Source organism: Acipenser ruthenus, chromosome 17 (assembly GCF_902713425.1).
Source record: "Acipenser ruthenus chromosome 17, fAciRut3.2 maternal haplotype, whole genome shotgun sequence".
NCBI lineage: Eukaryota > Metazoa > Chordata > Actinopteri > Acipenseriformes > Acipenseridae > Acipenser > Acipenser ruthenus.
Window position 1 is genome coordinate 11,293,935 of NC_081205.1, and position 14,640 is coordinate 11,308,574.

Consider the following 14,640-nt stretch of genomic DNA (forward strand, 5'->3'; position numbering starts at 1 on the left):
GTTTTATGATTCTATTGGAAGAACAAGCTTTGATCATTTTTATACGAGTTTGCCCTGTAATAACAGTCACTTCAGGGTGGGATCACATGGTAAAGGCACGGCCACGTGGTGTGTGTGGTGAATCACACACTCTGCGGTGTGTGGGTTCCTGTCCTAGCTGTGCCAGGTTGCTTATCACTGTTGGGGATTCTGCATCACTGGCTCTCGTCACCTTGCTACAGCGGCTGCTACTGGCCAGTGGTTTGGGGAGCTGGAGAACTGCAGGTCTGGCCTTTGTCCTCCAGGAAGCGGTATCTCGCCTACATGTGCTGTCGAGTTCCGGGGTGTTAAGAGGAGATTGGCTCAGGGATCAGGGGAAACCCACTGACCTTCAGTTCTCCTGAGCTTTTGTGGGGAGCTGCTACGATGAAGGAACATAATTGACCATTTTAAATTGGGGAGAAAAATTAATTGGGGACCAAAAAACTCAATGCAATTATCACAGGAGAACATGCATACAATGTACAGTCTAGAAGGGATGTTTGGGTTTCCAGTAAATCTTTTTCCCCTAAAAATGTTTTCACAATAGTGTCTGATAAAACTACTGTGACAATGTGGTCCGATATGGGGTTCTCGCAGTGTTGGTGTTGTGAGTGTGAGGGTGTAGCTGAAGTGTGCCATTGTTTCTCTGCTCAGACCTGCACCTGGCCGCGGAGCTTGGGAAGACCCTGCTGGAGCGCAACAAGGAGCTGGAGGATTCGCTGCAGCAGATGTACCTGACCAATGAGGAGCAAGTGCAGGAGATAGAGGTGAGAGACAGGGACCCCGCTGAGCTCATGATGAGGTACTGGATTGGGTTTTATGTTAGTTGCATTAAACTAAGAAAGAAATTTGAAGTCACTCCTGTTTGTTTCCATCAGCGATAGAGAGATATACAGTGTAAGTAATATACTGAAGAACAGATTACGATCAAGCCTTTCACATGGAGAAGTGCCTTGGAGAAGGTCCTGTGTTGACCAATCAGCATTTAGTCACAGCGCCTGTGTGGCATCGAATAGTCTGGACCAGAGTATCCTGGATATGATAGAGTATCAGATAAATAATACAAATGTCTCAGCAAAATGTAGAATAATGACTAGAATAACGATTACATTTACTTTAATGAGTAGGATCCAATAACTATGGAAGTGTAAATGATTCTGATCCCAGACTGAATGTATGATGTGTTTTAGACTGATGTTGCTTTTAACGATGTGAAATTACTACTGTGTGTTGCTTGATGGTCATCTTGCCAGGACACCCTTGTCTCAATGGGTTTATTCCTAGTTAAAGAATGAATCGATAAATCACTAAATCTAATAAATGAACACAGTTTGAATTGGGACTGGCAGTGTTTGGGATGCAGAGCGATAGGAATCCCTCTGTCGCTGATATTGTATTATGTCTTCACTGTTTGTGTCACAGTAAATTTAGGGGTGCTCTGAGTATTAGGCATTTAGAAACTTTTTCACCTGAAAGACAAACGTTCAAGTCAGCATCTTTCTGAATGTCAATAGAGCAAATACAGCTACAGCAGTTCTAGATATTTTACGGCTGCTCAGTTCTTATGCAGCTTTTAAAAATGACCTGGTAACAAAACAAACAGCAGTAGGTAACTGGTGGGTTGTATCATTGTATTCAGTACTAGCTTTAAACAGTTGCATACCATAATCTTTTTAAGAGACATTATAAGGGTACCAGCGCCTTGATTACAGTGTAATCCTGGGGTTAAAAAGGAAAGAGTGGCAAGATCCCCACATATCTAGTGTAAACTGTAGTGATTGTGCAGAGACCCTTTTAGTTCACTCTCAATAAAAGGGGCTTTACTGTATTAGACAGATAGTTATGCTATCCGAAACCCCTGTAAGTCGACAGTACCTTTTTAAGATCGCAACGGCCTGAAAGGTCGAGAAGCTATATGTTTTAGGAAACTAGCATAACAGGGCAAAGAAACAGTGAAATATGTGTGATTGCAAATGTAAACAGAAAAGCCCAGTTAAATGACTGTATCTTAGCCAGAAACAAGCTTCCAGTCCACTGGCTTTCTAATTGTATATTGTCAAGTTGACTTTACAAGGGTATTGAATATGTCTTTGTACGCATGGCTGGGAGGCATTATAAAGCACTTCATTATAAAGCACTTCTTTCAGTCTCATTTCACATTCTCTGTACATTAATCATTCTTAACAGCCCCTCCCTAATCCACTGCACTTCATAATAACAGAAGATGAATTGAAATGTGAGATCACATTCTCTTTTGTGTGCATCAAACCTAAGCCCAGTAGACAAACATTCCCTTCTGTGTGTTTGAAGTTCAGCTGTTTTATACAGTAGGTAGGTGTGACAGGATAGCTGTGTGGGTGATGGGAAATAAACCAGACCAGTCCCTGTTTTCTATGTGCAAAACACGTGGCTTTATTTTGGCCACCACAAAATAATAATGGAGCCAGGATACACAACAATGTGTAACCTGGCAACCACAAAAATAAAGTAACAAAGAAAAGGAACCAGCAAAAACGTGCACAATCCCAAAAAAACCCCAACAAAACAATAATCCGTCTCTCCCAAATCCTCGACGGGAAAAGGGGGCGTCACCAGTCCGGCACTTCCGGGTTCGCGCTCCTCCTTTTTACTCCGGAGCGTCCCGTTAGTGCTCTGGCAGATAAAAGTAAAAACACAACACAGTTATTAGCAACACACGCGCCACACACCCCTTCTCTTTGTTTTCCTTCCCCTGTTTGTTTGTATCCTTTTTTTCCCGTTATCGTCTCTCTCTCCGTCTCTCTCACACAGTATCTTGCAGGAAGGAACAGAACCCTGGGCCACGCCCCCTTTTGTACGCCCCGTCCCGTCCCCATTGGTCAGCGAGGGCAACCGCCGTCAGCCAATGCGTGATTGCCACCGCGCTTCCCGACCGGGTCTGTGACGTTGCGCACCGCGGCTCCGCCTGCTCCTCCTCCCCAGCGTCCTCACCGGTCGGAAGGGAGATCTAAAACAAGAGTTCACTCTCTCTGTCACATATCCCACCGCTCAGAGTGGAGCCGAAGGAACACTCGGCCAAACCTACCATCCCCATTACTCCCCCCTCCCGGGAAAAATAATCTGCATTTTGGTGATCTTTCCCTGCACGATGTACCATTCGATACACGTAAGGTTGCAATGCCAAATACCACTGAGTTATCCGAGCATTGCTATCCTTCATAGTGCTTAACCATCTGAGTGGGGCGTGGTCCGTGACCAGATCAAATGAATGTCCCAGTAAGTAATATCTGAGGGAGTGAGTCGCCCATTTAATGGCCAAGCACTCCTTCTCTACAACCGAGTAATTGCGCTCCCTAGGAAGCATTGTTTTGCTGATGTAAAGAATGGGGTGCTCCACCCCGTTAACCCTATGGGACAAGACCGCCCCCAAACCAACCTCTGACGCGTCAGTATGGAGGAGGAATCTCTTTTTAAAGTCTGGTAATATTAGCGCAGGAGCCTGGCACAGTTTTTGCTTGATGGTCTCAAACGCTCCCTGACACTCTTCTGACCACTTGACTAAATTTGGCGCACTTTTCTTAGTGAGGTTCACCAGGGGATCAACCACGGTGGCATACTCGGGGATAAAGCGGCGGTAATAATCAGCCAATCCCAACAGCTTTGGGGACAGCCGCGTCCACCAACGCCTGGACTTTGGTGGCTACGGGTTTCACCCGTCCGTTTCCCATAATAAATCCTAAGTACTGAGTTTCTGATTTAGCAAACGCACATTTCTTCAGCTTGGCTGTCAGCCGGGCAGCCCTTAGAGACTGAAGGACGGCTGTAAGTCGAATTACATGCTCTCTCCAGGTGGAGCTATATATAACCACATCGTCAATATACGCTGCTGCATACTCACGATGGGGATGTAACACCTCGTCCATCAGTCTCTGAAAGGCGGCGGACGCACCATGTAGCCCAAACGGCATGGTTTTGAAATGGAACAGACCATCCGGAGTTGAAAATGTCGTTTTTTCACATGAATCGCGGGTCAAAGGGATCTGCCAATATCCCTTCGTCAGGTCCAGAGTTGAGATAAACCCGGCCGTCCCCAGTCGGTCGAGGAGTTCGTCGATCCGAGGCATGGGGTAGGCGTCGAACTTGGCGATAGCACTGACCTTTCGAAAATCGACGCAGAAACGATTAGTGCCGTCCTTCTTGGCCACTATAACAATGGGACTGCACCACTCGCTTTTGGAAGGCTCAATGACCCCAAGTTCAAGCATCGCCCTCGCCTCGTTCTGGACGCCACTCCGATGGCTTTCTGGGATCCGGTAGGGCCTCTCCCGAACAGTGACCCCTGGCAGAGTAATAACAATATATTTGGTAAGGTTAGTCCTGCCGGGCACGTCAGAAAACACATCACCAAATTTCCTAATTAACTTACGCAATTCGACTTGCTGATCTGGAAGTAACTGTTTCCCCATTGAAATCTGGCTGGGGCTGGGGGTCTCTATACAGGGTCCTAAGTCATCCTCCATCTCGCCTGGGGCTATGAATAAGACCTCCCTTGCCTTCCAGGGTTTTAACAAATTGACATGATAAATTTCTGTTTTATTTCGGCGATCGGGCTGTCTAATTTCATAATTCACTAATCCTACGACCCGTATCACCTCATATGGCCCCTGCCATTTAGCACACGGTTTCGACTCCAATGACGGAAGAAGCAGCATTACTTTAACTCCTGGCCGAAAGGTTCGAATTCGCGCATTAGTATTGTAATGCTGCTGTTGCCGATGTTGAGCCGATCTAAGATTGTCCTGAGCCAGTCAACCAATTAAATCAAGGCGATCCCGCAGTAGGAGCACATGCTGCACTACATTTTTAGAGGAGCTTTTGTGTTCTTCCCAACCTTCTCTCAACAGGTCAAGGATGCCCCGTGGCTGCCGGCCATACAAAAGCTCAAAGGGGGAAAATCCCGTTGAGCTCTGAGGCACCTCTCTCACTGCGAAGAGTAGGTAAGGAAGAAGGGTAGCCCAATGTTGCTGCTCCTGACTCACAAATCGGCTCAACATTTGCTTTAATGTTTGGTTGAAACGTTCCACCAGCCCATCCGTCTGAGTATGATAAACAGACGTCCTGATGGGACGTATTTTTAGAATTTTGTACATCTGCTGTAGCGTTTTCGACAAAAAGTTTGTTCCATGATCAGTCAATATTTCTTTTGGGATCCCTACTCTAGCCATAATCTGACTTAACTCTTTCGCAATTGCAGTGGCACTAGTGGACCGCAACGGAACTGCTTCTGGGTACCGTGTTGCATAATCCACCATCACTAATATGTGAGTGTACCCGGAATCAGAAGGCAGCACTGGCCCAACTATGTCCATTGCAATGCGTTCAAAGGGAGTGGAGATAATAGGCAGTGGGACCAAAGGAGCGGGGCGCACTCGACCCGGTGCTACTCGCTGACATTCCGGGCAGGTAGCTACATATTTCGCCACCTCGGTGTAGAGCCCTGCCCAATAAAATCGAACCAGTATTCGGTCCCTCGTCTTGTCAACGCCAAGATGTCCGGCAAAGGGGACGTCATGCGCCAGCCTCATGACCTCTGGTCGACAGGACGGGGGAACCATCAACTGTTTGACAGGCTGTCCTGTGCCCGGGGCTGGGTTTACTCTATATAGTAAGTGCCCCTCTACAACGAAATGAGGATATACCAGCGTCCCAATGCCGTCAACATCCTTACCCTCAATAGACCGGACCTGTTCCCAAGCGTGCACCAGTATGGGGTCGTTCTTCTGCTCCCACACTAGGTCCGCGCTTGAGGCCCACACGTCCGGGATATTGACAGGGGCTGGAGCAGTCTCTACCCTCGAGGGTCCAGTAACCTCGCCCGCCCGGTCGCAGTGCATTCCGACCCCCTTGGATTGACGTTTGGGACCATCGGAACCGTCTCCTGCCAGACCCCAACCTTGTCTTATCGATGCGCCTTCCCACTTTTCCTTCCGTCTCTCCTTACGTGTTTTCCTAGGACGAAAAAGTGGAGAAAACAGCTCTGTATGGAAAGGGAAAATAGTACCAATTACTATTCCCCTTCCCCGGGGGCCTGTCGTGTCTACATGTGTGGTCGAGGCTGCCGATACCTTTAGTAAATCCTTATATTGCGGCCAGTCTCGACCCAGAATAACTGGATGTGGCAACTTTTCGGCCACCCCCACTACTAGGTGGCGCTTTATCGGGCCTACTGATAAATATACTTTTAGAGTGGGGTATGTCGCCGTATCCCCATGGATACAGGAGATTGCCACCTGGCCTTGTGGCTGCCACGACATACCGCCAAGGAGAGCTGTCCGAATTAAAGTTTGCTCACACCCTGTGTCCACTAACGCGTGGGTGTTCACATTCCCCAATACAACATCAATCATACACGGTCCCGACCATTTCCCCATTTCTTACCTGTCTCCGATGCCAGGTGACACGCAGCCACGTCGCACTCCATGGCTGCCGGGCAGTATCTGGCAATGCCGCCGACGTCATCCCCATCCCGACCCTCTCGATAAGAGCCGTGTACCGCTCCTCCCTCCTCCGTTCCTCAGCCTCCCTCCGGCTGTCCAATGCCTCCAGGATCGCCGACAAAGTGGTTGGGTCCGTCCCACGATGACACCACTTGTGACAGGATAGCTGTGTGGGTGATGGGAAATAAACCAGACCAGTCCCTGTTTTTCTATGTGCAAAACACACGGCTTTATTTTGGCCACCACAAAATAATAATGGAGCCAGGATACACAACAATGTGTAACCTGGCAACCACAAAAATAAAGTAACAAAGAAAAGGAACCAGCAAAAACATGCACAATCAAAAAAAAACCCCAACAAAACAATAATCCGTCTCTCCCAAATCCTCGACGGGAAAACGGGGCGTCACCAGTCCGGCACTTCCGGGTTCACGCTTCTCCTTTTTACTCCGGAGCGTCCCGTTAGTGCTCTGGCAGATAAAAGTAAAAACACAACACAGTTATTAGCAACACACGCGCCACACACCCCTTCTCTTTGTTTTCCTTCCCCTGTTTGTTTGTATCCTTTTTTTCCCGTTATCGTCTCTCTCTCCGTCTCTCTCACACAGTACCTTGCAGGAAGGAACAGAACCCTGGGCCACGCCCCCTTTTGTACGCCCCGTCCCGTCCCCATTGGTCAGCGAGGGCAACCGCGGCTCTGTCTGCTCCTCCTCCCCAGCGTCCTCACCGGTCGGAAGGGAGATCTAAAACAAGAGTTCACTCTGTCTTTGTCACAGTAGGGTACATAACGCTTTTAAAAAAGAAACAGAACATAATGCACTCATACATTAAGAAAAAGCATCATAAATACAAATGTATTTGTTAAAATATTTTAATAGGACAGGCATTCCTGGTAGTGGCTTCCTGGTTTCCTGGAGCACCAGCATATTAATTGTTGAATATATAGTGCCATGCTCTGACAGACTTCAGCAGAGCTGGCACAGTGAGCACATGAATATTTTCATGGAGCTCTCTCTGCCCACATGCATGTTCTCATGGAGCTCCTCTGCCCACTCTTGTCCTGGTAGTGCGTCACAACATGACAACTGCAGTCCCTGTGTTGCTCTCTCACTCACAGCAGACTCCCACATCCCTGTTGCATATGGTTATACATTTTAGAGTGGCAGTATTATGACCATCACTGATTAGATCATTAAAACAGACCCTAATGTGTCATAAACCATTGCAGGTGCCAGCTTCATGTTTCTAGTGGTATGGAAACTCTGGCAAAATATAACCCATTAACCTTTTCTGGATGATAAAAGATCTAACATTTCAAGATGCTTTCTTCATACTAGGAACACAGCTGCGTTATGGGGTTGTCTTAGTCATGTCCGATCGTGGGCATTGCACAAGGAAAACAAGCCATTTCGTACCACCACTGCCACCAACATGTATTATATGTTATGTTATCCCTGCGTAAATGTGTTGCTGACCTTGACATTGACCTACTGGCTGAAAGCATGTCAGTCAATAGAGGAAGAAGCTGATTGGTTATTGACAGGAAGGAAGCCAGTAAAGGTCTCCAGGTGAAATGACTCGGACTGAAAGCATGGCTTCCAAACAAGGCTTTCTTTAACCAAGCCTAGTACCAGATATCATGTTTTAAAATGGAAATACATGTTTACTAAAACTTTTTTTTTTTTGTTCAAAACTACACATTAAGATTTACTGTAGGCCTTTATATAATGAAAGGATGTGCATGGCAGAGGAAATGTACAGAACTGTTGTGTGAGTTCCAATTACTTTAAACAGTAATAGCATTGTTTCTGAGGTGAGGCCCCAGCAGATCTCTCTGTTCAGTGGCTCATGTGGCTGTATGAGAAGATTAGGGTCAAGTTGATGGATTTGGAAGCTAATTCCAAGGTCACCTTCCTGCTTCAGTCCTGTTCCTGTCTCTGTAAACTGTGTGTGAACTGCTGCAGGGAGGGTGACAAGCAAGATCCTCTTGGTTCAGGCAGTCTGAGAGCTTTGTCATTCTTCTGTTTGAATTTAATAGAAAAAAATGGCATGCTTTAAAATGATCCACTGAGTCGGCTGCCCCTGACCCCACATTCTATTCTCAACCATTGCTCAGTACTGTCACTTCAGTGAGATGCCCATATCTACCTGTACAGGTAAGCCTTTCACACTTAGGAGTTTAACATTAATCCACAGAGCCCCTCATGCAGGTACAGTGGTATGGTTGGTATCCGGGGATATATGCCTGTCCGTCTGTCTTTACATACCTGCGTATGCCACACATTTCTACACATACATACAGGATCATGGCCATCTCGTTGTTTGTGAATGCTGTATGTACAGCAGTTATGTGATTGTATGTTACTGACATACTGAAATATGTACATAAAATCAACTGTAGTTAAAGTGTAGTGTAAACTGTGAGTTAAGAGTTTAAATAAGAAGACTCATTGGGGATTTTCACGGTCTAAAAGCAGGTATTTCAAGATATTTCATAATTAAACATATTTATTAAAGCAGAAGAAAGTATCGTTGTCACATTGAAAATGGATCATTTTCTAAAATGCGTGCTTGCCGTTACTTGCCATAGCTGCATGTTGTGACTGCTGTGCTGAAGGCTTGCTGTGCTATTGAGCTCTCCCGCTGCACAATGACGTTGCCATGCAACAGAAACCAGGAAGACTGCATTGAAAGTCAGTGGTGAGGTTTTCCTGTACATGTGTTTGCACAAACTGAAAATGTGAGGGGAGTGCCAAGACAGAAACAAGTTACCCTTTAACTTTCTCTTTCAATAGAAGAAATGTGGGATGTGCCATGAAAGGCGGTTCAATGGATTTACTATGGAGAGCAACATATTCATTTTGAGCCAACTAGAGTTCTTCATGGAAACCTCATTAAAACTGTTTACAGTATGTGATGTACCTTCTTTGCAACAAGATACAGTAACTGAACCATGCATGGGGAAAAGTGAACACAAAATCAGTAGTTATAAGTTAATATTTGGTGTGTTTTCATTTTTTCAGTATTGAACTACTGTAATACTTTTGCAGAAAGTAAAGAGGAAAATATCAGAAATTTACTGTATGCGTTTGAATAAATCGTTGAAGTTGTCTCTCCTAATAATGCTTCTGTAATTGTGGACTTGGTATTAGAAGAAACATTGTAAAATATTCCAGGAAACCATTTATCCATGCATGGAACACTTATCAGTTATAATATACTGATATGAATTACTTTAACTATGACAACAACATTAGAGCATATATAAAACCTGTATGATGCTACACTGTAACAACTCCTATTGAAAATGCAACACTTTAAATAGCATATTGCAAATCATTATTTATGTTGGTGTTTGAACCAAAAGACAATACAATTTAAATGATCAAAACTAAAACCAGAAAGCGTGAATGTACTGCCACTGTGAAGGATTTTATTTTGCATTGCTCCACAGCAGTGTTACAAAGAGACACGCTGACCTCGTAACCTGCCAGTGAATTGGAAACTACAAAGTAGAAAGGAAATGGCTAATTGAAACCAATCAATAAAGCCATCTAACCAACACAGTGATTTATATCGACACACAGCACACCAACACACCAGCAGCAAACCTGCAATTCATTTAACTTTAAAACATGTCTATAGGGATCCCATGAATCAGAGATTTCATTTTGAAATGAAATGTAATACATAGGTAATCAATGAAGGAATTAATTAAACCATTGATAGAAGAGGAGTGAGAGATAAGGCCTCCCCAGAGAATCCTCTCATTGATAGAAGAGGAGTCACAAAGACGAGGCCTCCCCAGAGAATCCTCTCATTGATAGAAGAGGACTCTGATTAGATAATTGTCCCATATTAAGACTTACAGTCCCCACTGCAGACACACATTGTCGGGGTGCAATTAAGAGCAAGTGCCTCCAGCCCCTGGATTGGGAGGGAGTTTGTTCTGAGAGGTGCAGTATCACAGTGTTGGAGGCAGTGTGCGGTACAGGGGGCAACATATAACATGTGTTCTGGGCTTGTCCAAATATCCAGCAGCATGGGCAGTCCATATATTTATAGGTATATGTTATCACCTTACTTCATTATGTGATATGTACATATTTTACTAAGCTTGTAGTAAAGAAAATGGTTTTAGTATTGTATCCAAACCTAGAATCTCTCAAATGTACTTTCCTTGCAAAAACCCCAAACGTCTCCTCCAGTCCCTGGGTTTGTCAGGCAGTCTGTGACTGACCTGTTTATCTCCTCCAGTCCCTGGGTTTGTCAGGCAGTCTGTGACTGACCTGTCTCTGTGTGTCTCCTCCAGTCCCTGGGTTTGTCAGGCAGTCTGTAACGGGCCTGTGTGTCTCCTCCAGCCCCTGGGTTTGTCAGGCAGTCTGTAACGGGCCTGTGTGTCTCCTCCAGCCCCTGGGTTTGTCAGGCAGTCTGTAACGGGCCTGTGTGTCTCCTCCAGTCCCTGGGTTTGTCAGGCAGTCTGTGACTGGCCTGTGTGTCTCTTCCAGTCCCTGGGTTTGTCAGGCAGTCTGTGACGGGCCTGTCTCTGTGTGTCTCCTCCAGCCCCTGGGTTTGTCAGGCAGTCTGTAACGGGCCTGTGTGTCTCCTCCAGCCCCTGGGTTTGTCAGGCAACGGGCCTGTGTGTCTCCTCCAGTCCCTGGGTTTGTCAGGCAGTCTGTGACTGACCTGTGTATCTCCTCCAGTCCCTGGGTTTGTCAGGCAGTCTGTGACTGACCTGTCTCTGTGTGTCTCCTCCAGTCCCTGGGTTTGTCAGGCAGTCTGTAACGGGCCTGTGTGTCTCCTCCAGCCCCTGGGTTTGTCAGGCAGTCTGTAACGGGCCTGTGTGTCTCCTCCAGTCCCTGGGTTTGTCAGGCAGTCTGTGACGGGCCTGTGTGTCTCTTCCAGTCCCTGGGTTTGTCAGGCAGTCTGTGACGGGCCTGTCTCTGTGTGTCTCCTCCAGTCCCTGGGTTTGTCAGGCAGTCTGTAACGGGCCTGTGTGTCTCCTCCAGTCCCTGGGTTTGTCAGGCAGTCTGTGACGGGCCTGTGTGTCTCTTCCAGTCCCTGGGTTTGTCAGGCAGTCTGTGACGGGCCTGTCTCTGTGTGTCTCCTCCAGTCCCTGGGTTTGTCAGTCAGTCTGTGACGGGCCTGTGTGTCTCCTCCAGTCCCTGGGTTTGTCAGGCAGTCTGTGACGGGCCTGTGTGTCTCCTCCAGTCCCTGGGTTTGTCAGGCAGTCTGTGACTGGCCTGTGTGTCTCTTCCAGTCCCTGGGTTTGTCAGGCAGTCTGTGACGGGCCTGTCTCTGTGTGTCTCCTCCAGCCCCTGGGTTTGTCAGGCAGTCTGTAACGGGCCTGTGTGTCTCCTCCAGCCCCTGGGTTTGTCAGGCAACGGGCCTGTGTGTCTCCTCCAGTCCCTGGGTTTGTCAGGCAGTCTGTGACTGACCTGTGTATCTCCTCCAGTCCCTGGGTTTGTCAGGCAGTCTGTGACTGACCTGTCTCTGTGTGTCTCCTCCAGTCCCTGGGTTTGTCAGGCAGTCTGTAACGGGCCTGTGTGTCTCCTCCAGCCCCTGGGTTTGTCAGGCAGTCTGTAACGGGCCTGTGTGTCTCCTCCAGTCCCTGGGTTTGTCAGGCAGTCTGTGACGGGCCTGTGTGTCTCTTCCAGTCCCTGGGTTTGTCAGGCAGTCTGTGACGGGCCTGTCTCTGTGTGTCTCCTCCAGTCCCTGGGTTTGTCAGGCAGTCTGTAACGGGCCTGTGTGTCTCCTCCAGTCCCTGGGTTTGTCAGGCAGTCTGTGACGGGCCTGTGTGTCTCTTCCAGTCCCTGGGTTTGTCAGGCAGTCTGTGACGGGCCTGTCTCTGTGTGTCTCCTCCAGTCCCTGGGTTTGTCAGTCAGTCTGTGACGGGCCTGTGTGTCTCCTCCAGTCCCTGGGTTTGTCAGGCAGTCTGTGACGGGCCTGTCTCTGTGTGTCTCCTCCAGTCCCTGGGTTTGTCAGGCAGTCTGTGACGGGCCTGTCTCTGTGTGTCTCCTCCAGTCCCTGGGTTTGTCAGGCAGTCTTTGACGGGCCTGTCTCTGTGTGTCTCCTCCAGTCCCTGGGTTTGTCAGGCAGTCTTTGACGGGCCTGTCTCTGTGTGTCTCCTCCAGTCCCTGGGTTTGTCAGACAGTTTGTGACGGGCCTGTCTCTGTGTGTCTCCTCCAGTCCCTGGGTTTGTCAGGCAGTCTGTGACGGGCCTGTGTGTCTCCTCCAGTCCCTTGGTTTGTCAGGCAGTCTGTGACGGGCCTGTCTCTGTGTGTCTCCTCCAGTCCCTGGGTTTGTCAGGCAGTCTGTGACAGGCCTGTCTCTGTGTGTCTCCTCCAGTCCCTGGGTTTGTCAGGCAGTCTGTGACGGGCCTGTCTCTGTGTGTCTCCTCCAGTCCCTGGGTTTGTCAGGCAGTCTGTAACGGGCCTGTGTGTCTCCTCCAATCCCTGGGTTTGTCAGGCAGTCTGTGATGGGCCTGTCTCTGTGTGTCTCCTCCAGTCCCTGGGTTTGTCAGGCAGTCTGTGATGGGCCTGTCTGTGTGCTGTCTCTCCACAGTACCTGTCCAAGCAGCTAGAGATGCTGCGAGCGATGAACGAGCAGCACGCCAAGGTGTACGAGCAGCTGGACGTGAGCGCGCGTGGCCTGGAGCGCACCAATCACAGGCTCGTCCTGGAGAGCAAGGCGGCCCAGCAGAAAAGTGACCGGTAAGGGCAGGAAAGTACCAGTGAAGCCACGTGCGGGTTTCAGAGATCTAATAGCATAACGGCTCTGTCATTAGTCTAGCAGCATTCCCAGTGTTAAGATTTAGAGGCAGCAGATGGTAACAGCTGGCTGCTGAAGCTGTGTGGCAGCAATCATTTCTGCCCTGTGTGAAGGGGATATTGCACGGCACATTGCCCTGCTCAAGCACTAACATGCTGCTGCACATGCTCAGCAGTGTTGCTCTAGCACCTGTTCTTCTGGTTCAGTTTGAAGAACATCACTCTTTCCAAATGATCTTCAATGGCAATGCAGACCATGACACTGCAGTGGTAATGCATTTATAAGAAATAAATAATAATAATAATAATAATAATAATAATAATAATAATAATATGCCATCGATAGAATAGTACCACAGTGGAAAACATGTTTGTATTTTGACATTGGGGAATCCCAATAGCATGAACTAAGACACACTGCTGGTAATCCATTGCAGTAGCAGATCTGAATATCACCTGAATATCAATATGACAATAGGAGTCAATAGCTGGCCGCTGGGGGAAACACAAGAGGGATTCATATAGACTTAAAGAGTGCAAGTATTTAGATCCCGCTGGGCAACATGTGTTCCCAGTCCATCATGTTTCCATTGCTGGTAATGCTGTGGTCTACTAATGGTTCTGCTAGGGGTTCAGGGTAACACACTGGGATTTGAATTGGACCCCAGGGCCTATCTGGCACATAAAGGATTTTTGTTGGCAGTGTTCCTTCAACTTTACTGCCCTGCAAATTCTTCGTAAACAAAAATGTTTTTGGGAGAAGTGCAGTGTATAATTACACATGACAGGCACTAGGTGTTTAAATGGATGAATCCATGTTCGCTCAGCCCCAGGACAGACGGCCTGGCTGTTTGATTCCTCTGCACCTGATGTGTTGCTCAGGGAGAATCTTGCTTTGTACTCCCTGACCTCAGTAACCCTGCTGTTTGCAGCTTGAATTCTGTCTCTATTGCTAACAGCTTCCCTCCCCTCTCCCCAGGATGACAGAGACCATTGAGACCCTGCAGGGCCAGGTGGAGGCGCTGCAGGCGCAGGTGGAAGAGCTACGCAGCCTGGAGCAGCTGCGTGTCAGGAGAGAGAAGAGGGAGAGGCGCAAGACCATCCACTCCTTCCCCTGCCTCAAGGAGCTGTGCTCAGCACCCAGGTACACACACCACCACGTGCTCCCTCACACTCTAACACTGCCCTCCCTGACACACACTAACACTGCCCTCCCTCACACACTAACACTCTACCATACTGTAAATGTAAGTAAATATAACACTGCGTGTTTATACCCACACAAGTTTGCTCTTTAGCTCCCGATTAAACAGTGCCTGAACATAGTCTGAACATACTTCAGTGATACAGTGAAGGGAAGTCTTTAACACTCT

At 47.8% G+C, this 14,640-nt stretch overlaps 1 protein-coding gene across 1 annotated transcript in view; it reads left to right on the forward strand.

Moving 5' to 3' along the window:
- Positions 1–14,640, forward strand: part of cdr2l (cerebellar degeneration-related protein 2-like) — a 31,871-nt gene that overhangs the window by 12,590 nt on the left and 4,641 nt on the right. The window contains exons 2-4 of the mRNA XM_034039541.3: positions 676–788; positions 13,062–13,210; positions 14,247–14,411. Coding sequence (XP_033895432.1) covers positions 676–788; positions 13,062–13,210; positions 14,247–14,411 — 427 coding nt within the window. The remainder of the gene's footprint in view (positions 1–675; positions 789–13,061; positions 13,211–14,246; positions 14,412–14,640) is intronic.